Raw genomic sequence first — 25094 nt, 5'->3', positions numbered from 1 at the left:
AGTCTTGTTCTGGTCAGCCATTCCCCATTTAGAAATCTATTACTTACCCTCCCTACCTAAAGCAGTCAGGGAGCCTGCAGCTGGCCCTGGGGAGGCCTTCACTTGATGGTTGGCTGTGCTTACCTCTGACAGTAGTTACTCTTTCTCTATAAGCCTGGGGTTCTTACTCAGTGTCAACGATTTCTTCCTGTATGCATCATATTAGCAGCTCTAGATTTTTAGAGTTTTCTATGTTTATATGGACTATGCAACTGTAGAATGTGATAATATAGTTATGGAAAAGCCTAAAATATTTTCCTTATTATTTCCTGACTCTTGGCTTTTTTTAAATAATTGCTAGTAGATTTATAATGTTTAATGGAGTGAAACCACTTTAAAAGAAGAAGATTCGGATAACATGAATTGAATACAGGGTAGAAAAATATCAGTTTTCAGGGGTTGGAGAGATGGCTCAGAGGTTAAGAGCACTGATTGTTCTTCCAGAGGTCCTGAGTTCAATTCCCAGCAACTGCATAGTGACTCACAACCATCTGTAATGAGATCTTGTGCTCTCTTCTGGCCTGCAGGCACACACATATATATATTATATATAATAAATAAAATAAATCTTTAAAAAAAAAGAAAAATATCAGTTTTCAGTGATGTAAAAATTTAAAATGTTTCAGTCTTCAATTACTGTGTTAGGTAAAGGGTGATGGTTGCACTTGGAAATAATTAAAATTCAAATAACACTATGTTATGGTTAATCTTGATGATCAAATTGACAAGTTTTGTAATCGTCATACAAAAAAAAAAAATCTCTTGGTGTGTGTACAAGGATTTTCTAGAGTTGTTTAATGAAGGTGGGAAGACCCACCTTACATGTAGGCTGTACAATTCATTTTGCTGGAACCTGACTAAGTCAAATGGAGCAGGATCTAGGCAGCAGAGTGTCACTGTTTCCTGACTCCTGCTGCCCGGCCTGGCATGCTAGGCGGATTGTGTTCCCTTAAACTGTAGAACAAAACTTGTCTTATGTGGCTTTTGTCAGGGCAAGGAGACAAGTAACCGGTTCATGATTGTAATATGATTAGAGAAATCTAAAGTATAAACCACTTATGAACATCTGTTTTCATATAGGTATTGACATACCAAGGATTTTATGATGAAAATTTGGAATGGGTTGGTCTGGAGAATATTCAAATTGTAGCTTCCATGTCAGCTGGAGGAAGGCTGGGGAGACACAAGCTCACCACCAGGTTTACGTCTATTGTTCGTCTTTGTGCCGTGGAGTACGTATCTTAGTAACAGTTTTTTGTTTTTTTACATTTTATTCAAGATACTCACAAGAATACTTCAAAATGTAGAAAGTAAAATGGCTAAGCTGATACATTTTTCCGAACTTTTGGCAGTAGTCGTTTATAGGACTCTGTATGTCTGCACCCCTAAACATCAGGTGTAGGAGCTGACTAGTAGCTTTAAATCTGTATTTTTTAGTTAAGACATGAATATAGTGCCTGTTGATTTGTTATGTAATGTTCTGACATGTTATCTAATGCATAATGCTTAAGTCTGTTTGAGTATATATTTATCACTGTGATGAAAACACTCAAGGTTCTTAGTTTTTGCAGTACTGGGGATTAGTCCTGGGGCCCCTCTCATACTAGTCAAGTGTTTTATTCTGAGCTATGTCCCCAGCCCTGCAAAACCCCTTCCTTTACCTGTGTAATCTTCTCACACACAGTCCCTGCCTCCAGTCGCACAGCAGACCTTCTCGCTGCTGTCCAGATGCAGCTGCTGTCCAGATGCAGCTGCAGTCCAGATGCAGCTGTTGTCCAGATGCAGCTTTGTCTCATCGTCAGCCTTTCCCAACCTCCTTTCTTTTCTACTGATTCCAGCCCCTGGGAATGGCCATTCTGTTCTCCATTTGTGTATGAGCAGTGTTTTTAGAGCATGTGACAGAAACCATGTGCTGTCTTGCCTGTATTTCTGTGCTTGGTTTATTTGCTTAACATAATGAGTTCCTGTCCTATCCATATTGTTTGAAGTGCCTGGGTTTCATTATTTATATGGTTTACTCTTATTTCCTTGTGTGTATGTACCACATTACTTTCACTCATCAATTGTTGGATGCTTAGGGTTTTTTTTTTTTTTTTTTTTTTTTGGCTGTTGTGAATAATACTGCAGGGACCATTGGAGTGCAGATGGCTCTTCAACATATTTGATTTCTTTTAAATATATGAAACTGATACATTTTAGACATAAATGTCTCACAAAACTAATATTATTTAATTTTATGGAGATAAGTAAAAAGAGTTGAATCTGATGAAAGGAGAGTTGGGTCATGTGAGTTGGGATGGAATCCATCAGTCCATCCTTGTGATCATGGATGTGACTGGGGTTTCTGAGTTCTGTGTTTATAGCACTGTCCTTTTGTGATTTTTTTCACTTTAGTAACCTTTGTCAGTTTACATATTCCCGCTAACTACATTTTATCTATGGATGTTGTTTTTTCTGAGATGTTATTATTGCCAGTTAATTCACATGGAAATAAATTTTGACTTGTTGTGTTATTTATTTTCTTAGACTACTGATCTAGATTACTGCTCTGTGTATAGGCTTTACTTAACTCAAAATGGGTTCCTTAAGTAAAATATCCTGTTTTATTCTGAAGATGAGAGGCTTTTCACTTTTTATTTTTAAATATTTTGATTACAGTCTTTGATAAAGCTTTCCAGTGCTGGAGAATAGACACTGAGGGATCTAATCGGTTTTTGCAGAGAGAGTAGGAACTGAGTGTTCTAAGCCGTGGGCAGCTCCGGGATCTGGATCTTGCAGAGGGAGTAGGGACTGTGTCTGTTCTAAGTCGTGGGCAGCCCCAGGATCTGGGTCTCAAAGAAGAGCAGTTTGGAAACTTACACCATTATATCTTAATGTGAAAATAGTAATTTATCTTAGCTTTCTTACTTCTTGTCTTCCTCCGTTAGTTACCCAGAAAGAGAGCAGCTACAGACAATCTATGGAGCATATTTGGAAGCAGTTCTGCACAAAAATCTGAAGAATCATTCTATCTGGGGTTCTTCATCAAAGATTTATCTCCTGGCAGGCTCTATGGTGCAGGTGTATGAACAGGTACATATGTTTGTGTTGTTGTTTCCAGCTCTGTTGACTTCATCCTGGTCTTGGTGCTGCTATCCTAGCCTTTCCTTCCTGTCATAGTTGATATGGTGTGAAAGATGGCAGAGTAACCATGTATTCCAGTTACAGGACCTGCCCAGGAGCACAGACTGAATGACTTTGCGTGTATGGTAGTTAAAGAAGAAGTAAAATTTGATCTGAATTAGGAAAACAGTAACAGTAGAAAATCACAAAGTATTTGGAGGTGAAGTTTTGTTAGGTAAAAGGAATAGTATGTGCAGTGCTTGTGGAGGAGGCTCATAAAAGACGGTGTAGAAGCAGGGAGAGGTAAGTTAGAAAAGGCAGGCCACTTTTCAAAATGCATCCATGTATTGAATAGTCAAGGTAACACTAAGAGTCGTGGCTCTGGCTGTGAGGTGGGGCTGGTCTTTAAGCTCTTTGATTTCTTCAGTGGCCTCCTGAAGCTACAGCAGCATTCTGGTTCTGAACACTAGAAAACCTTTGGAGTGGTTTTATTCAGTTTTGTGGGTTCTTTAGAATTTCAACTGTGATTTTATCATGTTAGTCAGCCTATTTAGTTTCTATAGCTGCCCCCTTGCCCCACACAGACTTTGGCAGTCTTTTGAAGCCTGTGCACCTATCTTGGAGTAATATTTTAAAGTGCATAAGTAGCTGGATGTGGTGGGGCATGCCTGGAATCAGTCCTTGCATACTTGAGGCAAAAAGATTGCCATGAGTTATAAGTGAATTCTAGGCCGGCGTGGGTCATAGTGTGAGATTCTGCCACAAAAATAAGTACAAAAGTAAAATGTATAGGACATATTATATAGGATAATTTTTAAAAATCAGTTCTATTGAAGTAAGATTTATCCACAGCTAAAAATTGGTCTCCCTCTAAGTCTATGGTGGCGGAAAGTGAATAGGATGATGAAATAGCTAAAAGTCGGCTGGTTATCCTGTCTTCTTTTTCAGGTGCGGGCCAAATTCACAGTTGATGATTATAGCCACTATTTCTTTACACCCTGCATTCTTACTCAGTGGGTTCTTGGCTTGTTCAGATATGATTTAGAAGGAGGTGAGTTTTTTTTGGGGTGTGTGTGTGTGTGTGTGTGTGTAATTATACTATAAATTGTACTCATAATAGGAACATTAAATATTGGGACTGATTATAATATTTAAAAATGACTATTATTACATTCAATTTAAATAGCTCCATTATGTTTATTACTATTATGAAGGTAATAATTTATTGTATTCCTTTTTCTAACCTGTTTATTACTATACAAATTTGATCTTAGAAAAGCTAAAACATTTTCTTTCATACCCAAACCAGTTTTATTATGCAGTTTGGAAATAGTAATTGTATTGAACAACTATAGTGTTTAAAACATACCAATTTATTAAAGGAATGAACTTTAACTGTTTTTCTATTTCTTCTATTTACCTGCTGCCAAAATTATGGTATGTAGATCCTCACTATTTATTTCAAAATATTATGTTAAACCAACTCTTGAAAATAATTTAAGACGTATTACAATTAAAGAAAAATTTTGCCTTTCTTAGGATCTTCCAACCATCCATTAGATTATGTGCTAGAAATTGTAGCCTATGAAGCCCGGCGATTGTTTCGAGACAAAATCGTTGGTGTCAAGGAGCTGCATTTGTTTGATAACATTTTAACTTCAGTGTTCCAAGGAGACTGGGGCTCAGATATACTAGACAACATGGCAGGTAATCAAAGAAAGGTCATGTCAATGTGTAGTGTTCTGGGTATCTTAAAATTTTGTTTCTGACATGATACATGATTTCATGTTTCAATAAATAAAACTTTGGATGATTTAAATTTTAATTTTCCCAAAAGGGGGGCTGGAGAGATGGCTCAGGGGTTAAGAACACTGACTGCTCTTCCTGAGGTACTAAGTTCAATTCCCAGCACCCACATGCTGGCTCACAACCATCTGTAATGAGATCTGGTACCCTCGTCTGGCCTGCAGGGATACATATAGGCAGAACACTAGATACATAATAAATAAATAAATCTTTAAAAAAAATTTTTTTTCCCAAAAGGAAAGATGCCCTGCCATTTTTGCTAGAATTCTACATTTATAATCCAAACAAAATATAGTAAGTACTTTCTTGAGAAGGGTGTTCAAACTTGTTGTATATTTGTAGTACAAAGTTGTTTTTCCAATAGAATTTTCACTAATAATGTAGGTGGCTGTGAGGACACACCTGTAATCCCAGCACTTGATAGGCAGAAGCAGGAGTGTGGCAAGTTTGAGGCCAGCCCTGTCCACAGAGCAGGTCCTCTGTGGGCTATGTAGTAAGACCCTATTTTAAAAAAGGAAAAGCCTAAAAAAAGGAAAAACCTAAAAAGAAATTTTAGTATCTGCTTAAATATGAAGCATAAAGGTCATTGAGAAATTCCTCACTGGATTATAATGCCTCTTGTTTAACAGGAAAAGCCTTATTTTTCCCGGTAGCTGTCCATTATATCACCAGAATAGGACACCATGTTTGTGCTCACTCCTAGCTTCCTCAGTTCCATGTAAATGGCCATGTTGCATTCAGAGCTGTGTCTACTTCAGAACCAGTTTGCACATTGGAAACTGCTATGGGAGCACACATGTAGTGGAGAGCATTCCAGTGAGGCCTACCACATGTGATAAAGACATGGAAATGTTGCCTGATGCAACAGTTATCCAGCTAGACACTGTGTTAACAAACAAGAGTATTCATGCAAAATACTTTTAGATACTTTACATTTGTAGATATGATGTTGGTCCCAGGGCCATCATTTCACAAGTCCATGGAAATATTGAAAGTGGGAAGGCATGAAAGGGAACACCATTAACCACACGACAGAGTCCATTATAGGCTGTTTTGCGATTTTTCTCTGCTAAAACAATTAATAAAATCTCTTCAATTTAACCCCAGGAAGAATTCTTGGACAAGCATAAAAGGCAACTACTTTCTTCATCAAAATATCAGAAGAACCATTTCTAAGTCATATACAAATATTCTTCTCTGAAACCTCTTGAGCTGGGCCCCACAGTTCAAATCACTCTCAGCACCACCCATTAAACTGCACTTAAAGCATTCAACTGCTTTTCTTATCCAAAGTTCCAAGTCCACATTCCTCCAAACAAAAGCATGGTCAGGCCTATCATAGTAATATCCAGTTTTTTCTTTTGACAAATGTGCCAACACTATGCACTGAAGAAAGAACTGTCTCTTCAACAGTCAGTGGTGAGAAAAACAACAAATCTCAGGAAATAAAACCAATCAATATTGTTGGTCTACTTCTGTTTATCTTACCTGTTCTAATGATATGCATGTGCCTCATCTTTCCCTAAACCACACGGTCTAGATTCCTATAGTTACAGCATAATAAGTGTTTAAATTAGATAGCCTTATTTCTCATGGGATGATCATGTTTCTGTCTATGGACAGTGTGACAAGATTGTGATAGGCCTTACATTGAGTCTTTATATTCATTTGGAGTGAGTTGGTTTCTTCACTCTGTAGTCTTCTGATTAAAACACAAGTATGTCATGAAAGCATTTGATATTTTTCACAAGTCTCAGCATATAAATCTGGTATATGATTTTAAATTTATGTTTAATTTTAAACTTTTTCATTGGCAATTATGTGTTCCAGTTGGTTTTGGTTGCTATATTATGAGATAGGGTCACATTTAGTTGACAGGTTGGTGCTAAATTCTGTCTTAGTTAGGGTTTTATTGCTATGAAGAGACACTGTGACCATAGCAACTCATATAAAGGAAACCACTTAATTGGGGCTGGCTTACGGTTCAGAGATTTAGTCCATTATCATCATGGCATGAAGTATGGTGCTACACAGGAAAACATGGTGCTGAGAAGGAGCTTAGAGTTTTTTTTATATTATTTTTATTTTATTTTATTTTATTTTATTTTTTTTATTTTTTTATTTTTTTTGGTTTTTCGAGACAGGGTTTCTCTGTGTAGCTTTGCGCCTTTCCTGGAACTCACTTGGTAGCCCAGGCTGGCCTCGAACTCACAGAGATCCGCCTGGCTCTGCCTCCCGAGTGCTGGGATTAAAGGCGTGCGCCACCACCGCCCGGCTTATTTTTATTTTATAATTAATTTAATTTTACATATCAGCCACAGATTCCCCTGTCCTCCCTCCTGCCACCCCCTAGCTTCCCGCCTCAATCCACCCCCGTTCCCATCTCCTCCAAGGCAAGGTCTCTCCTGGGGATTCAGCTCAGCCTGGTAGATTCAGTCGAGGCAGGTCCAGTCCCCTCCTCCCTACACCAAGGCTGAGCAAAGTGTCTCAGCATAGGCACTAGGTTCCACAAAGCCAGCTCATGCACCAAGGACAGCCTAGGGGCCTCCTAAACAGGTCAAGCTAATCAACTGTCTCACTTATCCAGAGGGCCTGATCCAGTTCCATGGGGGCTCCTCAGCTATTGGTTTCTAGTTCATGTGTTTCCACTAGTTTGGCAATTTGTCCCTGTGCTTTTTCCAATCATGGTCTCAATATCTCTTGCTCATATAATCCCTCCTCTCTCTCACCAATTGGACTCCTGGAGCTCCACCTGGGGCTTAGCTGTGGATCTCTGCATCTGCTTCCATCAGTCACTGGATGAGAGTTCTACCATGATAGTTAGGGTGTTTGGCCATCCGATCACCAGAGTAGGTCAGCTCAGGCTTTCTCTTGACCATTGCCTGTAGTCTATTGTGGGGGCATCTTTGTGGATTTCTGGGGACCTCTCTAGCACTTTGCTTCTTCCTATTCCCATGGGGGTCTTCATTTATTATGGTATCTTTTTCCTTGTTCTCCCACTCTGTTCCTGATCCAGCTAGGACTTCTGGCTCCCCTAAGCTGTCTTTCCCCTGACCCTTGCCCTCCTTTACTCCCTGCACACACCCCCAGTTTGCTCATGTAGATCTCATCATCTATTTCTCTGTCATTGGGCGATCCCCGTGTCTTTCATAGGGTCCTCTTTAATAGGTAGCCTCCTTGGAGTTGTGAGTTTCAGTCTGGTTATCCTTTGCTTTACATCTAGTATCCACTCATGAGTGAGTACATACCATGTTTGTCTTTCTGAGTCTGGGTTACCTCACTCAGGATAATTTTTTCTAGTTCCATCCATTTGCCTGCAAACCTCATGATGTCATTGTTTTTCTCTGCTGAGTAGTACTCCAGTGTGTATATGTGCCACATTTTCTTTATCCATTCTTCAGTTGAAGGGAATCTAGGTTGTTTCCAGGTTCTGGCTATTACAAATAATGCTATTATAAACATAGTTGAGCATGTGTCCTTGTGGAATGATTGAGCATTCCTTGTGTATATGCCAAAGAATGGTATAGCTGGGTCTTGAGGGAGATTGATGCCCAATTTTCTAAGAAAGCGCCATATTGATTTCCAAAGTGGTTGTACAAGTTTGCATTCCCACCGACAGTATAGGAGTGTTCCCCTTGCTCCACATCCTCTCCAGCATAAGCTGTCTTCGGTGTTTTTGATCTTAGCCATTCTGACGGGTATAAGAAGGTGTCTCGGAGTCACTTTGATTTGCATTTCCCTGATGATTAAGAATGTTGAGCAATTCCTTAAATGTCTTTCAGCCATTTGAGCTTCTGTTGAGAATTATCTGTTTAGCTCTAGAGCCCATTTTTTAATTGGATTCTTGGTTATTTTGATGTCTAATTTCTTGAGTTCTTTATATATTCTGGATATCAGCCCTCTGTCAGATGTGGGACTGGTGAAGATCTTTTCCCATTCTGTAGGGTGTCGTTTTGTCTTGTTGACCGTGTCCTTTGCCCTACAAAAGCTTCTCAGTTTTCAGAGGTCCCATTTATTAATTGTTTCTCTTAGTGTCTGTGCTACTGGTGTTATATTTAGGAAGTGATCTCCAGTCCCAGTCTTTTATTCTTAGGTAGTGTCTATATTTGAATGTGAGGTGTGTTTCTTGTATCAGCAGAAAGATGGGTCCTGCTTTCGTATCCATTCTGTTAGCCTGTGTCGTTTTATAGCTGAATTAAGTCCATTGATATTAAGGGATATTAATGACCAGTGATTGTTCATTCCTGTTATCTTTTGATGGTAGTGTGTGTGTACTTCTCCTCGTTGGGGTTACCTGCTGTGGTGTTATCCATTGCCTGTGTTTTTGTTGGTGTATCTGACTTCCTTAGGTTGGAATTTTCCTTCTATTGCTTTCTGTAGGGCTGGATTTGTGGATAAGTATTGTTTAAATCTGGTTTTGTCTTGGAATGTCTTGTTTATTCCGTCTATGATGATTGAAAATTTTGCTGAATATATGAGTCTAGGCTGGCATCCATGATCTCTTAGCGTCTGCATTACATCTGTCCAGGTCCTTCTGGCTTTCAAAGTCTCCATTGAGAAATCGGATGTTATTCTGATGGGTTTGCCTTTATAAGTCACTTGGCCTTTATCCTTTGCTGCTCTTAACATTCTTTCTTTATTCTGTATGTTTAGTTGTTTAATTATTATGTGGCAAGGGGACTTTTTGGGAGGGTCTAGTCTGTTTGGTGTTCTATAGGCTTCTTGTATCTTCATAGGCATTTCCTTATTTAAGTTGGGAAAGTTTTCTTCTATTATTCTTAGGTTTGGTCTTTTCATGGTGTCCCAGATTTTTTGGACATTTTGTGTTATGACTTTTTTGGCTTTCATATTTTCTTTGACTGATGAATCCATTTCCTCTATTGTATCCTCTACACCAGAGATCCTCTCTTCCATCTCTTGTATTCTGTTGGTTATGCTTGCATCTCTGTTTCCCGATCGTTTACTCAGATTTTCTATTTCCAGCATTCCCTCTGTTTGTGTCTTCTTTATTGTTTCTATTTCCCTTTTTAGGTCTTGAACTGTTTCCGTCACCTGTTTCATTGCTTTTTCATAGTTTTCTTTAAAGGATTTATTGTTTTCTTCCACTTTTTAATTTGTCTTTTCCTCTAGTTCTTTATAGATTTCTTCCCATTTTTTGTTTGACTTTTTCTCAATTTCTTTATTGATTTCCTCCACTTTTTTGTTCACCTTTTCCTCAATTTCTTTTTTTTTTGAAAGGCCTCTAGCATCTTCATGATGCTATTCTTAAGGTTGCTTTCTTCTGCTTCTTTTACCTTGTGATGTTCTGATCTTGCTGTTGGAGGAGGGCTAGGTTCTGGTGATGCTGTATTGCTCTTTATGTTGTTGTATGTACTTCTGCCTTGACGTCTGCCCATCTCCTCCTCTAATGGGTATAAGAGGTGCCTGTGTCTGAGCGAGTTGCTGTTGGTCCACTCTGTGCTTGTTTTGTGTGTCTCAGGGGGCCCTTCTGCGTCTAGTCTTAGCTCTTGGTCTAATTGGAGCAAGCAGCTTCTGTGTCTCAGGGAGCTGCTCTTGGGTCAACCCAAGCTAGTTGATTCTGTGACTCACGGATTCGTCCTTGGTCTTATCAGGGCTCTTGGTCCAGTCAGAGCTGACAGATTCTGTGTTTCAGAAAGCCTCTCTGGTCCAATGAGAGGTGGCAGATTCTACTTCTCAGAAAGCAACTCTTGGTCTAATGAGAGCTGGCAGATTCCCTGTCTCCTGAGGTTACTCTTGGTCCAATGACAGCTCTTTGTCCAATGAGAGCTCTCTCTCTAGGCCCAGTGAGAGTGCTCTCTCTAGGCCCAGTGAGAGCTCTCTCTCTCTCCCTCCCTCTCTCTCTCTCTCTCTCTCTCTCTCTCTCTCTCTCTCTCTCTCTCTGGGCCGGATGAGAGCTGGGGATTGGTTTCTGAGCCTCAGGAAGTGGCGGGGGTCTTGGGCGGACAGGTGTGGGGGCAGGGCGTGTAGATTGCAGGGTCCGCTGGGGGGTCTTGGAGAAAGGAGACCTTCCCGCAGGAGCCCTGCCAGCTGGCCAGCAACTGGGGCCGAGTTGGGCAGGTGTTCCCGGGGAATGGCTGGGGCCCAGGAATGGGTCCTAGGGGCAGGCCTCCCTGAGTATGTGCCACTTTGGGCCTGGCTTGAGCATCTGAGACCTCAGAGCCTGCCCCCAGTGACATACTTCTCCAACAACCCTATACCTCCTACAAGGCCACACCTCCCACTAGTGCCACTCCCTATGAGCCTTTGGGGCAGTTCAAACCACCACAATGTGGATCTGCAGGTAGAGCTTCATTGTTTGTAGTGGACTTCACACACTGCACATGAAGAAAGGAGATGACGAAGGCAAGAGGAACTTGGTTGCTTAGGCCTCAGCAGGGAAAGTGACTGTGATGTTGGTGCACAGGAGAAGTAAACTTAGGAGGAGGAAGAAAGGGACAAGTTCAGTCAAATGCTGAGTCCAATTTCCTTCTAAGATAATGCGAATATTCCTGTAAATCTAAGAGAAATTTGGGGATTTTTGATTTCTAATTAAACTTTGCTTATTAATTTTTCCTTATTTTAGAAGTTAGGACCCTTGGTGATATCAATTAACCCCTATTCTTTCATAGGGAACATTTTGTGTTTTGTCAGTTTTATGTAAGTTGTTTTCATTTTACAAATATTATGTGATTTTCTTTTTTTCATTGTGTTTTGTAATTTGTATTTCTTGTTTTTTCTTTTTTTATTATTAAGAAATTTTCTATTCATTTTACATACCAACCACAGATACTTCTTTCCTACCACCTCCCAACCTGCAACCTTCCCCTGCAACTGACCCCTCATTCCCACTTCCTCTAAGGCAAAGACTCCCATGGGGAGTCCGCAGAGCCTGGTACATTCAGTTGAGGCAAATCCAAGCCCCTCCCCCTGAAGAAGGCTGTGTAAGGAGTTCTACCTGGCTCCAAAAAGCCCACTCATGCATCAAGGACAGATCCTGGTCCCACTGCCAGGGGCCCCTTAAGCAGGTGAAGCTAAACAACTGTCTCGCTTATGCAGAGGGCCTAGTCCAGTTCCATGGAGGCTCCACAGCTATTGGTCCACAGTTCATGAGTTCCCACTAGTTTGGTTTGCTTGTCTCTGTAGGTTTCCCCATCATGATCTTGATGTCCCTTACTTACAGAATTCCTCTTCTCTCTCTTCAACTGGACTCTTGGAGCTCAGCCTGGTGTTTGGCTGTGGATCTCTGCATCTGCTTACATCTGTTACTGGATAGAGACTCTATGATGACAGATTACCGGAGTAGGCCAGTTTCGGCACCTTCTCCACTATTGCTAGTAGTCTAAAGTGGGGTCATCCTTGCAGATCCTGGGAACTTCCCTAGCAACCGGTTTCTCCCTATCCCCATGGTGTCTCTCTCTATCATGGTATCTCTTTCATTGATCTACCACTCCATCCCTGTTCCAGCTCGATCATCCCATTCCCTTATGTTCTCATGCACCATACCCTATCCTCCATTCTCCCCTCACCCCCTAGTTTGCTTATGGAGAGCTCATCTATTTCCCCTTCCCAGGCCAATCCGTGCCTCCCTCTTTGGGTCCTCCTTGTTAGCTAGCTCCTCTGGAGCTATAAGTTGTAGTCTGGTTATCCTTTGCTTTACATCTAGTATCCACTTATGAGTAAGTACATATCATGTTTGTCCTTCTGAGTCTAGGTTACCTCACTTAGGATGATATTTTCTAGTTCCTCCATTTGTCTGCAAATTTCATGATGTCAGTAGTACTCCATTGTGTATATGTGCCACATTTTCTTTATCCATTCTTCGGTTGATGGGCATCTAGGTTGTTTCCAGGTTCTGGCTATTACAAATAATGCTGCTATGAACATAGGTGAGCATGTGTCCTTGTGGAATGATTGAGCATTCCTTGTGTATATGCCCAAGAGTGGTATAGCTGGGTCTTGAGGGAGACTGATTCCCAATTTTCTAAGAAACTGCCATGCTGATTTCCAAAGTGGTTGTACAAGTTTGCATTCCCACCAGCAGTTGAGGAGTGTTCCCCTTGCTCCACATCCTCTCTGATGTAAGTTGTCATCAGTGTTTTTGATCATAGCCATCTTGACAGGTGTAAAATGGTGTCTCAGAGTCGTTTTGATTTGCATTTCCCTGATGACTAAGGCTGTTGAACAATTCCTTAAATATCTTTCAGCCATTTGAGATTCTGGTGAGAATTCTCTGTTCAGCTCTGTAGCCCATTTTTTAATTGGATTGTTCAGTATTTTAACATATTTTTGTACATTGAACTGTTCTTGCATCTCTGGGATGAAGCCTACTTGGTCATAGTAGATAATTTTTTTGATGTGTTCTTGGATTGGGTTTGCCAATATTTTATTGAGTATGTTTGCATCAATTTTCATGAGGGAGATTGGTCTGTAATTCTCTTTCTTTGTTGCATCTTTGTATGGTTTGGGTATCAGGGTAACTGTAGCCTCATAAAAAGGGTTTGGTAATGTTCCTTCTGTTTTTGTTGTGTGTAATAATTTGAAGAGTATTAATATTAGTTCTTTTTTGAAAATCTGGTAGAATTCTGCACTAAAACCATCTGGTCCTAGGCCTTTTTTTGTCGGAAGACTTTTAATGACTGTTTGTATTTCCTTATGGGTTATTAGTCTATTTAAATAGTTTATCTGGTCTTGATTTAACTTTGGTATGTGGTACCTATCCAGAAAATTGTCCATTTCTTTTAGATTTTCTAATTTTGTGGAGTACAGGTTTTTGAAGTATGACCTGATGATTCTTTGGATTTCCTCGTTGTCTATTGTTATGTCTCCCTTTTCATTTCTGATTTTGTTAATTTGGATGTTCTCTCTCTGCCTTTTGGTTAGTTTGCATAAGGGTTTTTCTATCTTGTTGATTTTTCTCAAAGAACCAACTCTTTGTTTCATTGATTCTTTGTATTGTTCTCTTTGTCTCTATTTTATTGATTTTAGCTCTCAACTTGATTATTTCCTGACATCTATTCCTCCTGGGTGAGTTTGCCTGTTTCTGTTCTAGAGCTTTCAGATGTACTGTTTAGTCGATAGTGTGAGATTTCTCCATCTTCTTTATGTGGGCATTTAGTGCTATGAATTTTCCTCCTAGCACTGCTTTCGTAGTGTCCCATAAGTTTGGGTATGTTGTACATTCATTTTCATTGAATTCTAGGATATCTTTAATTTCTTTCTTTATATTTCTTCCTTGACCCTTTGATGATTCAGTTGAGCATTATTCCGTTTCCATGAGATTGTAGGCTTTCTGCAGTTTTTATTGTTGTTGAAATCTAACTTTAAGCCATGGTGGTCCGATAAAATACAGGTGGTTATTCCAGTTTTTTTGTGTCTGTTGAGGTTTGCTTTGTGACTAAATATGTGGTAGATATTAGAGAAGGTTCCATGGGATGCTGAGAAGAAGGTATATTCTTTTGTGTTAGGGTGGAATGTTCTGATATCTATTAAGTCCATTTGAGTCATAATATCTTTTAGTTCCCTTACAATGATTTCTTTTTTTTGTTTGTCTTTTCCTCTATTTATTTAAGGGAATTTTCATTTCCTCTTTAAAGGCTTTTTATCATCTTCTTAAAGTCATGTTTTTATGGTCGATTTCTTGTGCTTCTTCTGTGTTAGGATTTTCAGGTCTTGCTGATATAGAACCACTAGGACCATATTGCTCTTTATGTTGTTGAATGTAGTTTTGTACTGGCATTTACCCATCTCTTCCTCCAATCTGTGCAAGTGGTGTCTGTGTCTGAGGGAGCCTCTTTAGGTCCAATTGGCAGTGTTGTTTCAGTTGGAGCTCTTGGTCCAATCAGAGCTTTTGGTTCACTGGGAGCTGGTGGAGTCTGTGTCTCAGGGAGCAACTGTGATCTCAGAGGGTGGGTTGATTTGTGGGGTGGGGTGGGGCTTGTAGATTACAGGGTCTGGTGCTTGCTGGGGTTCTGCCTGCTGGCCTGCAGCTGGGACTGCGATGAGTGGGGGGTTTGAGGGCACGGATTGATTGGCTAGAGGCTAGTCTCACCTCCTTGTCTACTCAGAGCTGGCAGAGTCTGTGTTGAGATTTTCTTTATTAATTTTTTTTTCCTGTGACAGAACACCTGGCAATAGCAATGTGTGCGAGGGTTTGTTTTGGCTCAGCATTTCAGGGACCATCATGGCAGGGAAGTCAGGGTGGCAGCTGGTCACAGTACAGCCATAGTCAGGAGGCAGAGAGCTATGGCTGCTAGTGTTCTGCTTGCTTGCTCCCTTTTTAATGTTATCCAAGACCTTAGTTCGAGGGATGGTGCTGCCCAGCATTAGGGTGGGTATTCCCACTTCTTTTAATCTAATCCAGCAAATTCCACATAAAGAGTCATAAAGCGTGATTTCCTAGGTGACTCTAGATTATTTCAAATTGGCAGTATTAATAATTGCAGTTATGGTGAAGCAAGTGAGAGAAACGATTAGTAGATTAGAGAGTAACAGGAAAGTTAGAAGGAAGCCACTTCATGTGAAAGTGGTGGTCCATGCATTTGAATTCCAGCATGAGTTGGGGAAGAACCCTTGTGGCCCCACCCTTGGTGGAGTTGTTGGAGGTTGAAGGAAAGCTGCTTTCATTGGGGGTGTGCCATGGGTTTCACATGCTCATGTGGATAACTACATACCCATGCACATTGGCAGCACTTAGTCTCTGAGTTATTAGTAAGAAAACAAGAAAAAGAGGATGTGAAGTTGGAAGAAAAATGGGTTAAAAATACTAAGGGGAGTTGGAGGAAGGTATGGGGATCAATATGAACAAAACATATTAATAACTGGATGAAATTTTCAAATCATAAATATATTTAAAAAGTTTAAAAAGTAGATAAGAAATATAATGGAAGTATTAAGCTAGTTCTCAATGCTGATTTGGTATTATAATTTGTGATTTTAGTATCTTTCCTGATTTTATTGATCTTCTAAGTATTATGTTACTTCATTTAGTGTATTCTACCTTTGTATTTCTGGAGACAATTTTATTTGGGCTGAGTAACTAAAAACAATTTAGTAAATAATGGGGCAGCTGATTCACTCATCACTGTGATATGTATCAACATCATCTTCTCTGCAGATAGCTACTATGTCACGTGGGGAGCCCGGCATAGCTCAGGAGCAAAGACAGTTCCAGGACAGCCATTACCTCCACACGGGAAACCACTTGGCAAACTGACCTCTGCAGACCTGAAGGATGTCATTAAGAAGGTATGGGAGTCAGGCGGTGGTGGCGCACGCCTTTAATTTTAGCACTGGGGGGGCAGAGGCAGGTGAATCTCTGAGTTCGAGGCCAGCCTGGGCTACAGCGCGAGATCTAGGACTGGCTGCAAAGCTACACAGAGAAACTCTTATCTTGAAAAACCAAAAAAAAAAAAAAAAAAAAAAAAAAAAAGGAAGCTATGGGAATCATGTTTGGAGTAAGATATGGTTATGATAGTAAGTTAAGGTATTTGTTGGAAACACTTGAGTACGTGAAATGAAAGATCATACAATAGATAAAACCTGTTCTGTTCTTTGCAATTTAGTTCATTCTATCAGACATTACTAGACGGACAGATGCATGTACAAATTACTAAGATATCTTTTTAAAGATGGTGTTGGCATTGGGATAGTAATGAGAATAGTGATTGGAAAAAAACATCCCTGGAATGATGAGTGTCACACCTCAATATTAGAGTCACCTGATGAAAGAGAAAGTGGGTGGGCTCCAGGGTGGCACCATCAGAGTCAGGTCACCATGTGAGGGCTAGAGGTTCTGAATCTTGGTCTCCTGTGCAGGTTTTCTTCCTGGTCTCCCTTTTGCCCTCCCCCCCCTTCCCTTCTCCCCCTTTCCCCTTATTCTCCCCCCTCACTCACTTTCAGTTTAGTTGTAAGGAAGAAGAAGAAACAGTGAGGCATATATGTTCTTTTTATTGTGTGTAACATATGCTTGTGGGTACCCTGGGAGGCCAGAAGAAGGTGTCAGGTCCGCCCGAGCTAGAGTTAGGCTGTTGTGAGAGACCCTACATATATTCTGGGAACCAAACCCCAGTTCAGCTGTAGTGCTGTCCAAAGCTAGTTGAATTTTGGGCACCCTTGAACTTGTTTGCCATAAGTTTGTTGTAAATCTACAAATTTGGGTTATTGCGTAATAAAATTTTAGATGTGAAATAAAATGTAATATTGTCAAAATGTAATATTTTACTCTAATATTTAAAAAAAATATATTATTATTATTTTTTTTTTGGTGTGTGTATGTGTACTTCGTGAGAGTACGTGCATTATGTGCGTGCAGGAGCTGTGAAGAACAGAAGAATGAATCAGATCCCCCTGGAATTGGAGTTATAGGCCATGAGGATGCTGGGAACAAAACCCAGATCCAGCAAGACTTCTGAACTATCTCTCCAGCCCCAGAAAAGTAACATTTTTATTATATAACTAGAAATTACATTAATTATAAAATCTGTTTTTGTTTTTCAAAGGGTCTTATTCACTATGGACGAGATAACCAGAATTTAGATATCTTACTTTTCCAAGAAGTTCTGGAATATATGTCTAGGATAGACAGAGTGCTAAGTTTCCCTGGAGGCTCGCTTCTGTTGGCAGGACGAAGTGGTGTGGGGCGGCGGACTGTCACGTCTGTTGTCAGTCACATGCATGGAGCAGTGCTCTTCTCCCCAAAGATTTCCAGAGGCTATGAGCCAAAGCAGTTCAGGAATGATCTCAAACATGTGAGTTGTGGACACTGTTTTCCTTTATTTGGTTTTAAAGCTCACTGGTTATTAAAGCTATTTAGACTCCTACATGTAACACATTCTCCTTTTAATTTTGTTTTAATTTTATTTTCTCCATAAATTTTCATCTGTACCTGGGAGATTCCTGTTAGGATATCCAGGTTGTGGGCATCTGAGACTATGGGATGTCAAGTTTGGTGATAAGTAGGACTACATAACTATGTAGGAAGAGTAAACTTATGAAAACGATCTAGTTTTTGCTTCAGTGACTTCTACAATAAATTTTTCTTCAAGTAATAGTTATGGATGACTTTAATTTACTTTCCAAATAATACAGGTCAAATATAATTTTCCTTTCTCTTTCTCAGTTATAAATCAGTTGGTAAATAGGCACTAAGTAAGCTAGGTGTGGACACTTGGGAGGAAAAGGCAGCAAGATCCTGGCAAGTTCAAGGCCAGCCTGAGTCACATAGCAAGATGCTGTGTCTCAGAAACAGTGCCAGCAGTAACATCAAACCAACAAACTTGTAAATAGACAAATGCATTATAGTCACTTCCTTGTGTAGAGAACCCCTCTGCTCTGTTTCAGTCTTCAGACTGTGTTCAAGGGTATCTTGTTATGTTGTCATGCCAGCCAAAGGTTGTAATCTTTAACTGCTCCATAAGTCACCAAGAGGACTGGTCTTCCCCTCGTTTTGCAGGTGCTGCATCTGGCAGGGATTGAGGCACAGCAGGTAGTTTTACTTCTTGAGGATTACCAGTTTGTACATCCTACATTTTTGGAGATGATCAATAGCCTTTTGTCTTCAGGCAAGTGAATGGTTTCTGTGAAGCAAATATAAGTACTGTTGTAAAAATTACCCAATTAAAGTTACTGTATAAAATACTGCAGGGAACCTTGAACATAGTTGTTACTAAGGTCATAAGAGCTGACGCATGGTTATGACTGAAGAATTGAGATCTCAAGCTTTGTAAAACCAAGAATATGTAAAAGTTATTGTTAATACTTCTGGTAATGACTGAACAGAAAAGTTTAAAGTAAAAATTGAAAAGCATTTCGTATGTAAAATTGGTTTTGAACTGTTATATGCTAGTCAAAGTAAAAAAGAAATATGATATTCTTCCACAGGTGAGGTCCCTGGACTGTACACGCTGGAAGAGCTAGAGCCTTTGCTGTCGCCTTTGAAAGATCAAGCTTCCCAGGATGGTTTCTTTGGACCAGTCTTCAATTACTTCACATACAGTAAGAGGCAGAGAGTTCATCACTAAGTTTACATTCTGGTTGGAGTGAAATAAATTTAATAGGGTGTTCTGTACAGCTTGGCACCTTGGCCTGGTTAGAGGTAGGGAGGGAATGAAGAAAACAGTAAACATAGTAAAGGACAAATAACTGCACAGAGAAATTGGGGAAGGTAGGCCAGGCTTGCTCTAGTGGAGTAGTACCCATTGTACAATCTCCCAGTGCCTCAGTGTGAGTATCATGTACAGCACAGGAGGTAGATTTAGCTAGCCTAGGTAGGAGGTGCAGTTACTAATTTTGCACATATTGCTCAATCATTTGTAAACATTCATTCTTTTGTACACAGTCAATATTTGCACTTAGACCTGAGAAAGATTTTGCCATCACTCTAAGCCTGACCCAGGTAGGGGATAAGGCTTTGGCAATTTCTCATGGGCCTGAGACATTGGTCCTTGGCATGGTCGTGTACTTGTTAAGCAGTAACATTCACTCAGGACTTCCTAGGCTCTCCACAATTTAATTTGCCTTAATTTTTCACTAGATTGCAAAGGTATCTTAAATTTAGGGTTCTTTGATAATTAACACCTTTTCTGTTATTTTTTTCCTGCAGATTTTAGAAAGTAGCACAGAAGAAGCCTGTAATAACAATATCTTAGGAAATTTTATAAGAAGGCAATGTTGGAATTGCACTGATATTTTTGAAATACCAACCTTGCTGTCTACATTTTCATTTAATCATATTATACTAACTATAGTAGTAGATCTTGTCTTAAATAAGATAGCCCTTTATACAGAAGCACTTTCTTGTGCACTGTGGAAATAAAATAGAAATTTTTAAAAGCATAAATCACAGCAACCAGCCATTTTTATATGATATCTTTATGAATCTTTTTCTTAGCATCTGTGACAAAACTGCATGTATGCAGATATTTTTTATTCATTCTTTGAGAACTTGATACACTTATACCATGTGTCTTGATGATAGCAACTTTTTGCTCCCCATCTAACTCCTAGGCTCCTCTACCACACCCCACTCCCAACCTGATGCTGTCTTTTCGTAACCCACTGAGTCCAATCAGTGCTGTCCTTGTTTCTACGGGTGTGGGGCCAGATACTGGATCTTAGGAAGTCTACCAGGGGCCACTTCTTGAAGAAACAAGGAGTTTTTTTTAACCAGTGTAAAATTCTTGCCTTAATATTACTTTGTAGTTTGCTCTTTCCCGTAAGCAGCTCCTACTGTTTCATTTACAAAATAAAATGTTTATCATAAACCAGTCTATATATAAAAGTTTTTTGATTTATAGTTGTTGTAATTGTCTGTGATTATAGTTTCTTCTGAATTTTTCAGGAATTCAGCAAAACTTGCATGTTGTCTTGATTATGGATTCTGCAAATATGAACTTCATAATAAACTGTGAGAGTAATCCGGCTTTGCATAAGAAATGCCAGGTGCTGTGGATGGAGGGCTGGTCCGACAGCAGCATGAAGAAGGTGTGTTCTGACCTGGAAGCTTGTTCTACCTGGTGTTACTTTTCACAGTTTGTCTTTGGTGCTGGTTTGAACATTAGCTTAACTGAGGTGCTAGGCATTTCTACTGTATCTGAAAGCGTCTCTGTTTTCTTTCTATTCCAATGATAGTTTAGTTGAATATAGAATTTTAGATGGAAGCTTTTAGTTGAGTATAGAAATTTTAATGGAATAAAGAGATAGTTATCTTTTTAAATTTTATGCCTTGGATTTATTAGCCTAACAGGTGCTAGCCTAGAATTAAAAAAAAAAATGCACAGTAAGAATTTTACAAAGTGAAAATTTAAAAATTTAAGTACTTTTTTTTTTTTTTTTTTTTTCGAGACAGGATTTCTCTGTGTAGCTTTGCGCCTTTCTTGGGACTCACTTGGTAGTCTAGGCTGGCCTCGAACTCACAGAGATCCGCCTGGCTCTGCCTCCCGAGTGCTGGGATTAAAGGCATGCGCCACCACTGCCCGGCAAATTTAAGTACTTTTAAAAAGCATGTTTGAGGGGCTGGATAGAAGAGATCTGCTGGATGGATTAGGGGCTTGTGAGCATGGGAACTTGAAGGTTGGAGTGGGTGGAGGGGGAGAGTGCTGAGAGGGATTACTGGAAATGGGGGTTTTTGGGGGTCGGGTAGAAGCCTGATGCAAGGGAAACTCCCATAAATCTACAAGGATGGCCCCAGCTAAGACTCCTGGCAGCGGTAGATGCATAACCTGAACTGGCCATCCCTGTGATTGGACTGGTGACTACCCCGGTTGTCATTTTAGAGCCTTCATCCAGTGACTGATGAAGGTAGATTCAGACACCCATGGCCAAACATTGGGCAGAGCTCAGGGAGTCCTGCTGAGGAGACGGAGGAGGGATTATGGGAGCCTGGGAAGCAGGGGCAGGGACATTGCAGGAAAACCCACAGAAATGGCTAGCCTGGCTCATGGGAACTCACAGAGTCTAAACCAACAACTAGGGAGCCTGCATGGGACTGACTTGGGCCCTCTGCATATATGAGACAGTTGTGTTGCTTGGTCTGTTTGTGTGACTCCTGGAAATGAGAGCATGTAGTTGGAGTTTTCTCCAGTCCTGCCTGGCCCTTGGTCAAGACAAATCTCTCTCACCCACCAGTCCTGCAGCCACTCAGACCCAAATAAACACACACAGGCTAATATTATTTAAAATTGCTTGGCCATTAGCTCAGGCCTACCACTGACTAGCTCTTACACTTAAACTCAGCCCATTTCTGTTAATCTATATGTTGCCACGTGTTCCATGGCTTTACCTGTGTGCCTGTTACATGTTGCCTTCCTCTTCCCAGCCCTTTCCTCTCTCTTTGTCCCACCTATACCATACTGGCCAATCAGCGTTTTATTTATCAATCAAATCAGAGCAACACATTCACAGCATACGAAGCGATACCATAGCAGGAGCAGGTGCTGTCTGTCCCTGGTGCCTTGACGAGCTCTTGGGAACCTGTTCCTCATGCTGGATTGCTTGTTCCAACCTTAATACAGGCGGAGGTGCTCAGTCCTATGGCAGCTTGATGTGCCATGCTTTGCTGATGCCCATAGGAGGCCTGCCCCTTTCTGAGCAAATACAGAGGAGGGTTGGGTTGGGGGGGCAAAGCGGAAGGGTAGGCAACCCAAATTGATTTTAATGTGTGAGTTCATAGCACCGTTGTAACTACAGTCCACTTACTTTACTTTGTCTGAATCAGTAGTAACCTTAGACATTGTACATTGAATAATATTCATACTCCCAATCGCTTGCTTATTTTTATATAATAGAAATACATATCATGCCTGGTACATTTCAGAGTAGTGTGATGTTACGTTACAGACAAAGTTTTAAACAGATCGAGGCAGGCACGATGTTTTAGCCTGTGTGAATAGAAAACGAGCAGCTATGAAGTCCTGGGTGTGCTGCTGTATTTTCTCCCTGAATTCTGAAGTGATGTTATTACTGGAGATGAAGGATGGTTTTGCTACTTGAGTGTGATGAAACAAGTGGCAGGAGGGGAGTTGAGGACACTTGCACAATAAAATTGTTTCACCAAGGAATTTAAGCTGATAAAGAGGAAACTTACAGTTTGAAAAAGAGGAGTGACAATGAGAAGGTGGTTGAGTCCCTAGGGACTGGACTGGAGCAGAGGCTGAAAGGAGGTTGGTGTTGAGCGAGAGTCAGCCTGGAAAGCAAGTGTCTTGGTAGAAGGGTGAGAAACCCAAAGGTAAAGGCTTACCACGAAAGGATGGGGACAACTGTGAGGACCAAGTTTGGATCTCCCCGAAGCCAAGTAAAAAGTTTGGCATGGTTTTGCATGCTTATAATCTGAGCTCTGGGAAGTAGAGACAGGCGGGTCCTCAGGCAGGCAGCTAGCCTGATGGGTGAGCTCCAGCGTGGTGAGAAGCCTGTCTCCATAGAGGTGGGTAGCATTGTTGAGAATGACACTTGGGGTTGCCCTCTGGGCTCTAGACACACAGATGTTTGCACCTGCTTCCCTCACAAGTGCTCTCTCAAACACACTGTATCCCACAAATGTTAACTTAAATCCTCTTAGAGACTTTACTGCTTTGTCATAAATCAATGAAAGGTAGTTCAGCATTAGTTAAGGGATATATTTTGGGGTACATTTCATTGAGTGGTAAAGAAATGTTCTGCATTCTAGATACCAGAAATGTTATTCAGTGAAACAGATGGTGAAGAAAAACATGACAAAAAAAGAAAAGAAGAAAAGAAAAAAAATTCAGGTAGTATTTTGGGGTAATTTATTTATATTTTTTGAATTTATGAGGTACTACCTTTTCTCACATTAGAGATTCACACGGAAGATGATTATATTAAACAATGTGAAGTATAGCATGTCTTTCTCTGTACTGCCAGCTCGCAAATAATGACAAAGAGACTTATATTGATTATGAAAGCTTGATCTTAGCTTAGGCTTGTCCCAGTAGCTCTTACAACTTAAAAGGAACCCATTTATTTTAATCTACGTGCTGTCATATGGCTCGTTAACTCATCTCTCCTTACTGCTCATGTTGCTTTTTCTACATCTGGCTGGCAACCTTGCCTTTCTTCTTCTTCAGGCCCTTTCTGTCCCCAGAAGTCCCACCTAACCTCCTCCTGCCTAGCTATTGACCATTCAGCTCTTTAATCACAGTAACACATCTTCACCCAGTATAAAGGGATATTCCACAACAGTGAATTGTTAACAGTAACATTTTTTGTGCATATTAAAATTTGAAGCTCTCTTCATTTTTAAATTAAATTTGTGTCATATAGGAGCCAAAAGAGTATGTATATGTCAGAAATTAAAAAAATGATTTTTTCCTGGGGGCTGGGGAGATGTTTCAGTAAACTGCTTGCATGTATGCATGAGTTTGACTTAGGAACCACATAAATGCTGATGTGGCACTTGCTTGTAACCCCCTGCTAGGAAGGCAGAGGCAGGAGGATCCCAGCACTTGCTACTTAGGAAGCCTGGCCTAGTGACCAAGACAGTTCTTGAGGTTGGTCTTGGGCCTCCATGTGCATGTGCCCTTTCATGTACATGTGTACCCCACACATGAACTTGTACATAAACTCCTATAGCCTCATTTCCTACCCTTTCACAAACAAAATTATTTTCTGACCTAGTCAGTGGAAGTCCTGATTATATTATTTTGACTCTCATCAGTAGATACATCATATAACTTCATTTTAGTCCAGAAAAGTTTTGTGATATTTTGTGAGTAAAGATGGTATAGTTTGTCAATTGTAATATTAGTCCACATTAATTTTGGATAAGCAATTTTTTTACACTAGAGTCATATTTATTTAACACAAGGATCTAGTCATGAAATGTTTAATTAAGCTTGTTTTATGCTAGATAAAGGGCTATTTACTGAAGGAGCTAATAGCCTGGTGAAAACAAGAATCATGCTGTACATAGACATTAAATTCTGATGTAGAAGCAAAGGGGTGGTAGAAGTTCATCTAAAGTGTGTTGAAGTGTAGATGTAACTGTCTTGTTAAATAAGAAACACAGAGCCAATGCAGAGATGAAAGCCCAAGAGGTCAGAGCAATAGCTAAGAGCTAAAAACCTTACTCTTCAGTGCCGCTGCTGTCCTTCTCGGCAAGAGACCTACTTCCTGTGTGTTTGTCTTTTTATAGACTTTCTATTCTGCCTTTCATTGGTTGTAAACCCAACCACATGACCTCATCACTGCCCATCTATACAGACCTCCAGGTCTTCTATGGTTGGTATTGAGATTAAAGGCATGTGTCTTCATGTTGGCTGTATCCTTGAACACACAGAGATCTACCTGACATGTGATCGGGATTAAGGGCGTGTGCTACCACTGCCAGACTTCTGCTATGGCTTGCTATTAGCTCTGACCCCCCAGGGAACTTTATTTATTAACATACAAATAAAGTCACATTTCAGTACAAATAAAATATCACCATATTGAAGAGTGTAGTTCTTGTATGGCAAGTATGCCAAGAAGTAGAAGCACTCTAAACAGCCATCTGGGAAGACGTCCTGGTCAGAGTGTGTGGTCTGAAGACAGCATGGAAGAGCAGCACAGTCACTGCTTTGGAACTGTGAAGAAATGGTGGAAAGATCAGTTTCATTGAAGAGGAAAGGATGGGTGGAGTTAGAATTAATAGGTTA

At 40.3% G+C, this 25094-nt stretch overlaps 1 protein-coding gene across 1 annotated transcript in view; it reads left to right on the top strand.

Moving 5' to 3' along the window:
- Dync2h1 (dynein cytoplasmic 2 heavy chain 1) overlaps positions 1 to 25094 on the top strand; it is a 228876-nt gene that overhangs the window by 61476 nt on the left and 142306 nt on the right. Inside the window, exons 44-53 of the mRNA XM_059267214.1 lie at positions 1120 to 1271; positions 2967 to 3111; positions 4090 to 4192; positions 4681 to 4848; positions 16061 to 16191; positions 17445 to 17693; positions 18398 to 18506; positions 18826 to 18939; positions 20285 to 20427; positions 23108 to 23189. Coding sequence (XP_059123197.1) covers positions 1120 to 1271; positions 2967 to 3111; positions 4090 to 4192; positions 4681 to 4848; positions 16061 to 16191; positions 17445 to 17693; positions 18398 to 18506; positions 18826 to 18939; positions 20285 to 20427; positions 23108 to 23189 — 1396 coding nt within the window. The remainder of the gene's footprint in view (positions 1 to 1119; positions 1272 to 2966; positions 3112 to 4089; positions 4193 to 4680; positions 4849 to 16060; positions 16192 to 17444; positions 17694 to 18397; positions 18507 to 18825; positions 18940 to 20284; positions 20428 to 23107; positions 23190 to 25094) is intronic.

The sequence above is a fragment of the Peromyscus eremicus genome, chromosome 7 (genome assembly GCF_949786415.1).
Source record: "Peromyscus eremicus chromosome 7, PerEre_H2_v1, whole genome shotgun sequence".
Lineage (NCBI taxonomy): Eukaryota > Metazoa > Chordata > Mammalia > Rodentia > Cricetidae > Peromyscus > Peromyscus eremicus.
Note: the sequence above shows the minus strand (reverse complement) of the source record. Positions and strands in the feature narration are given on the sequence as shown.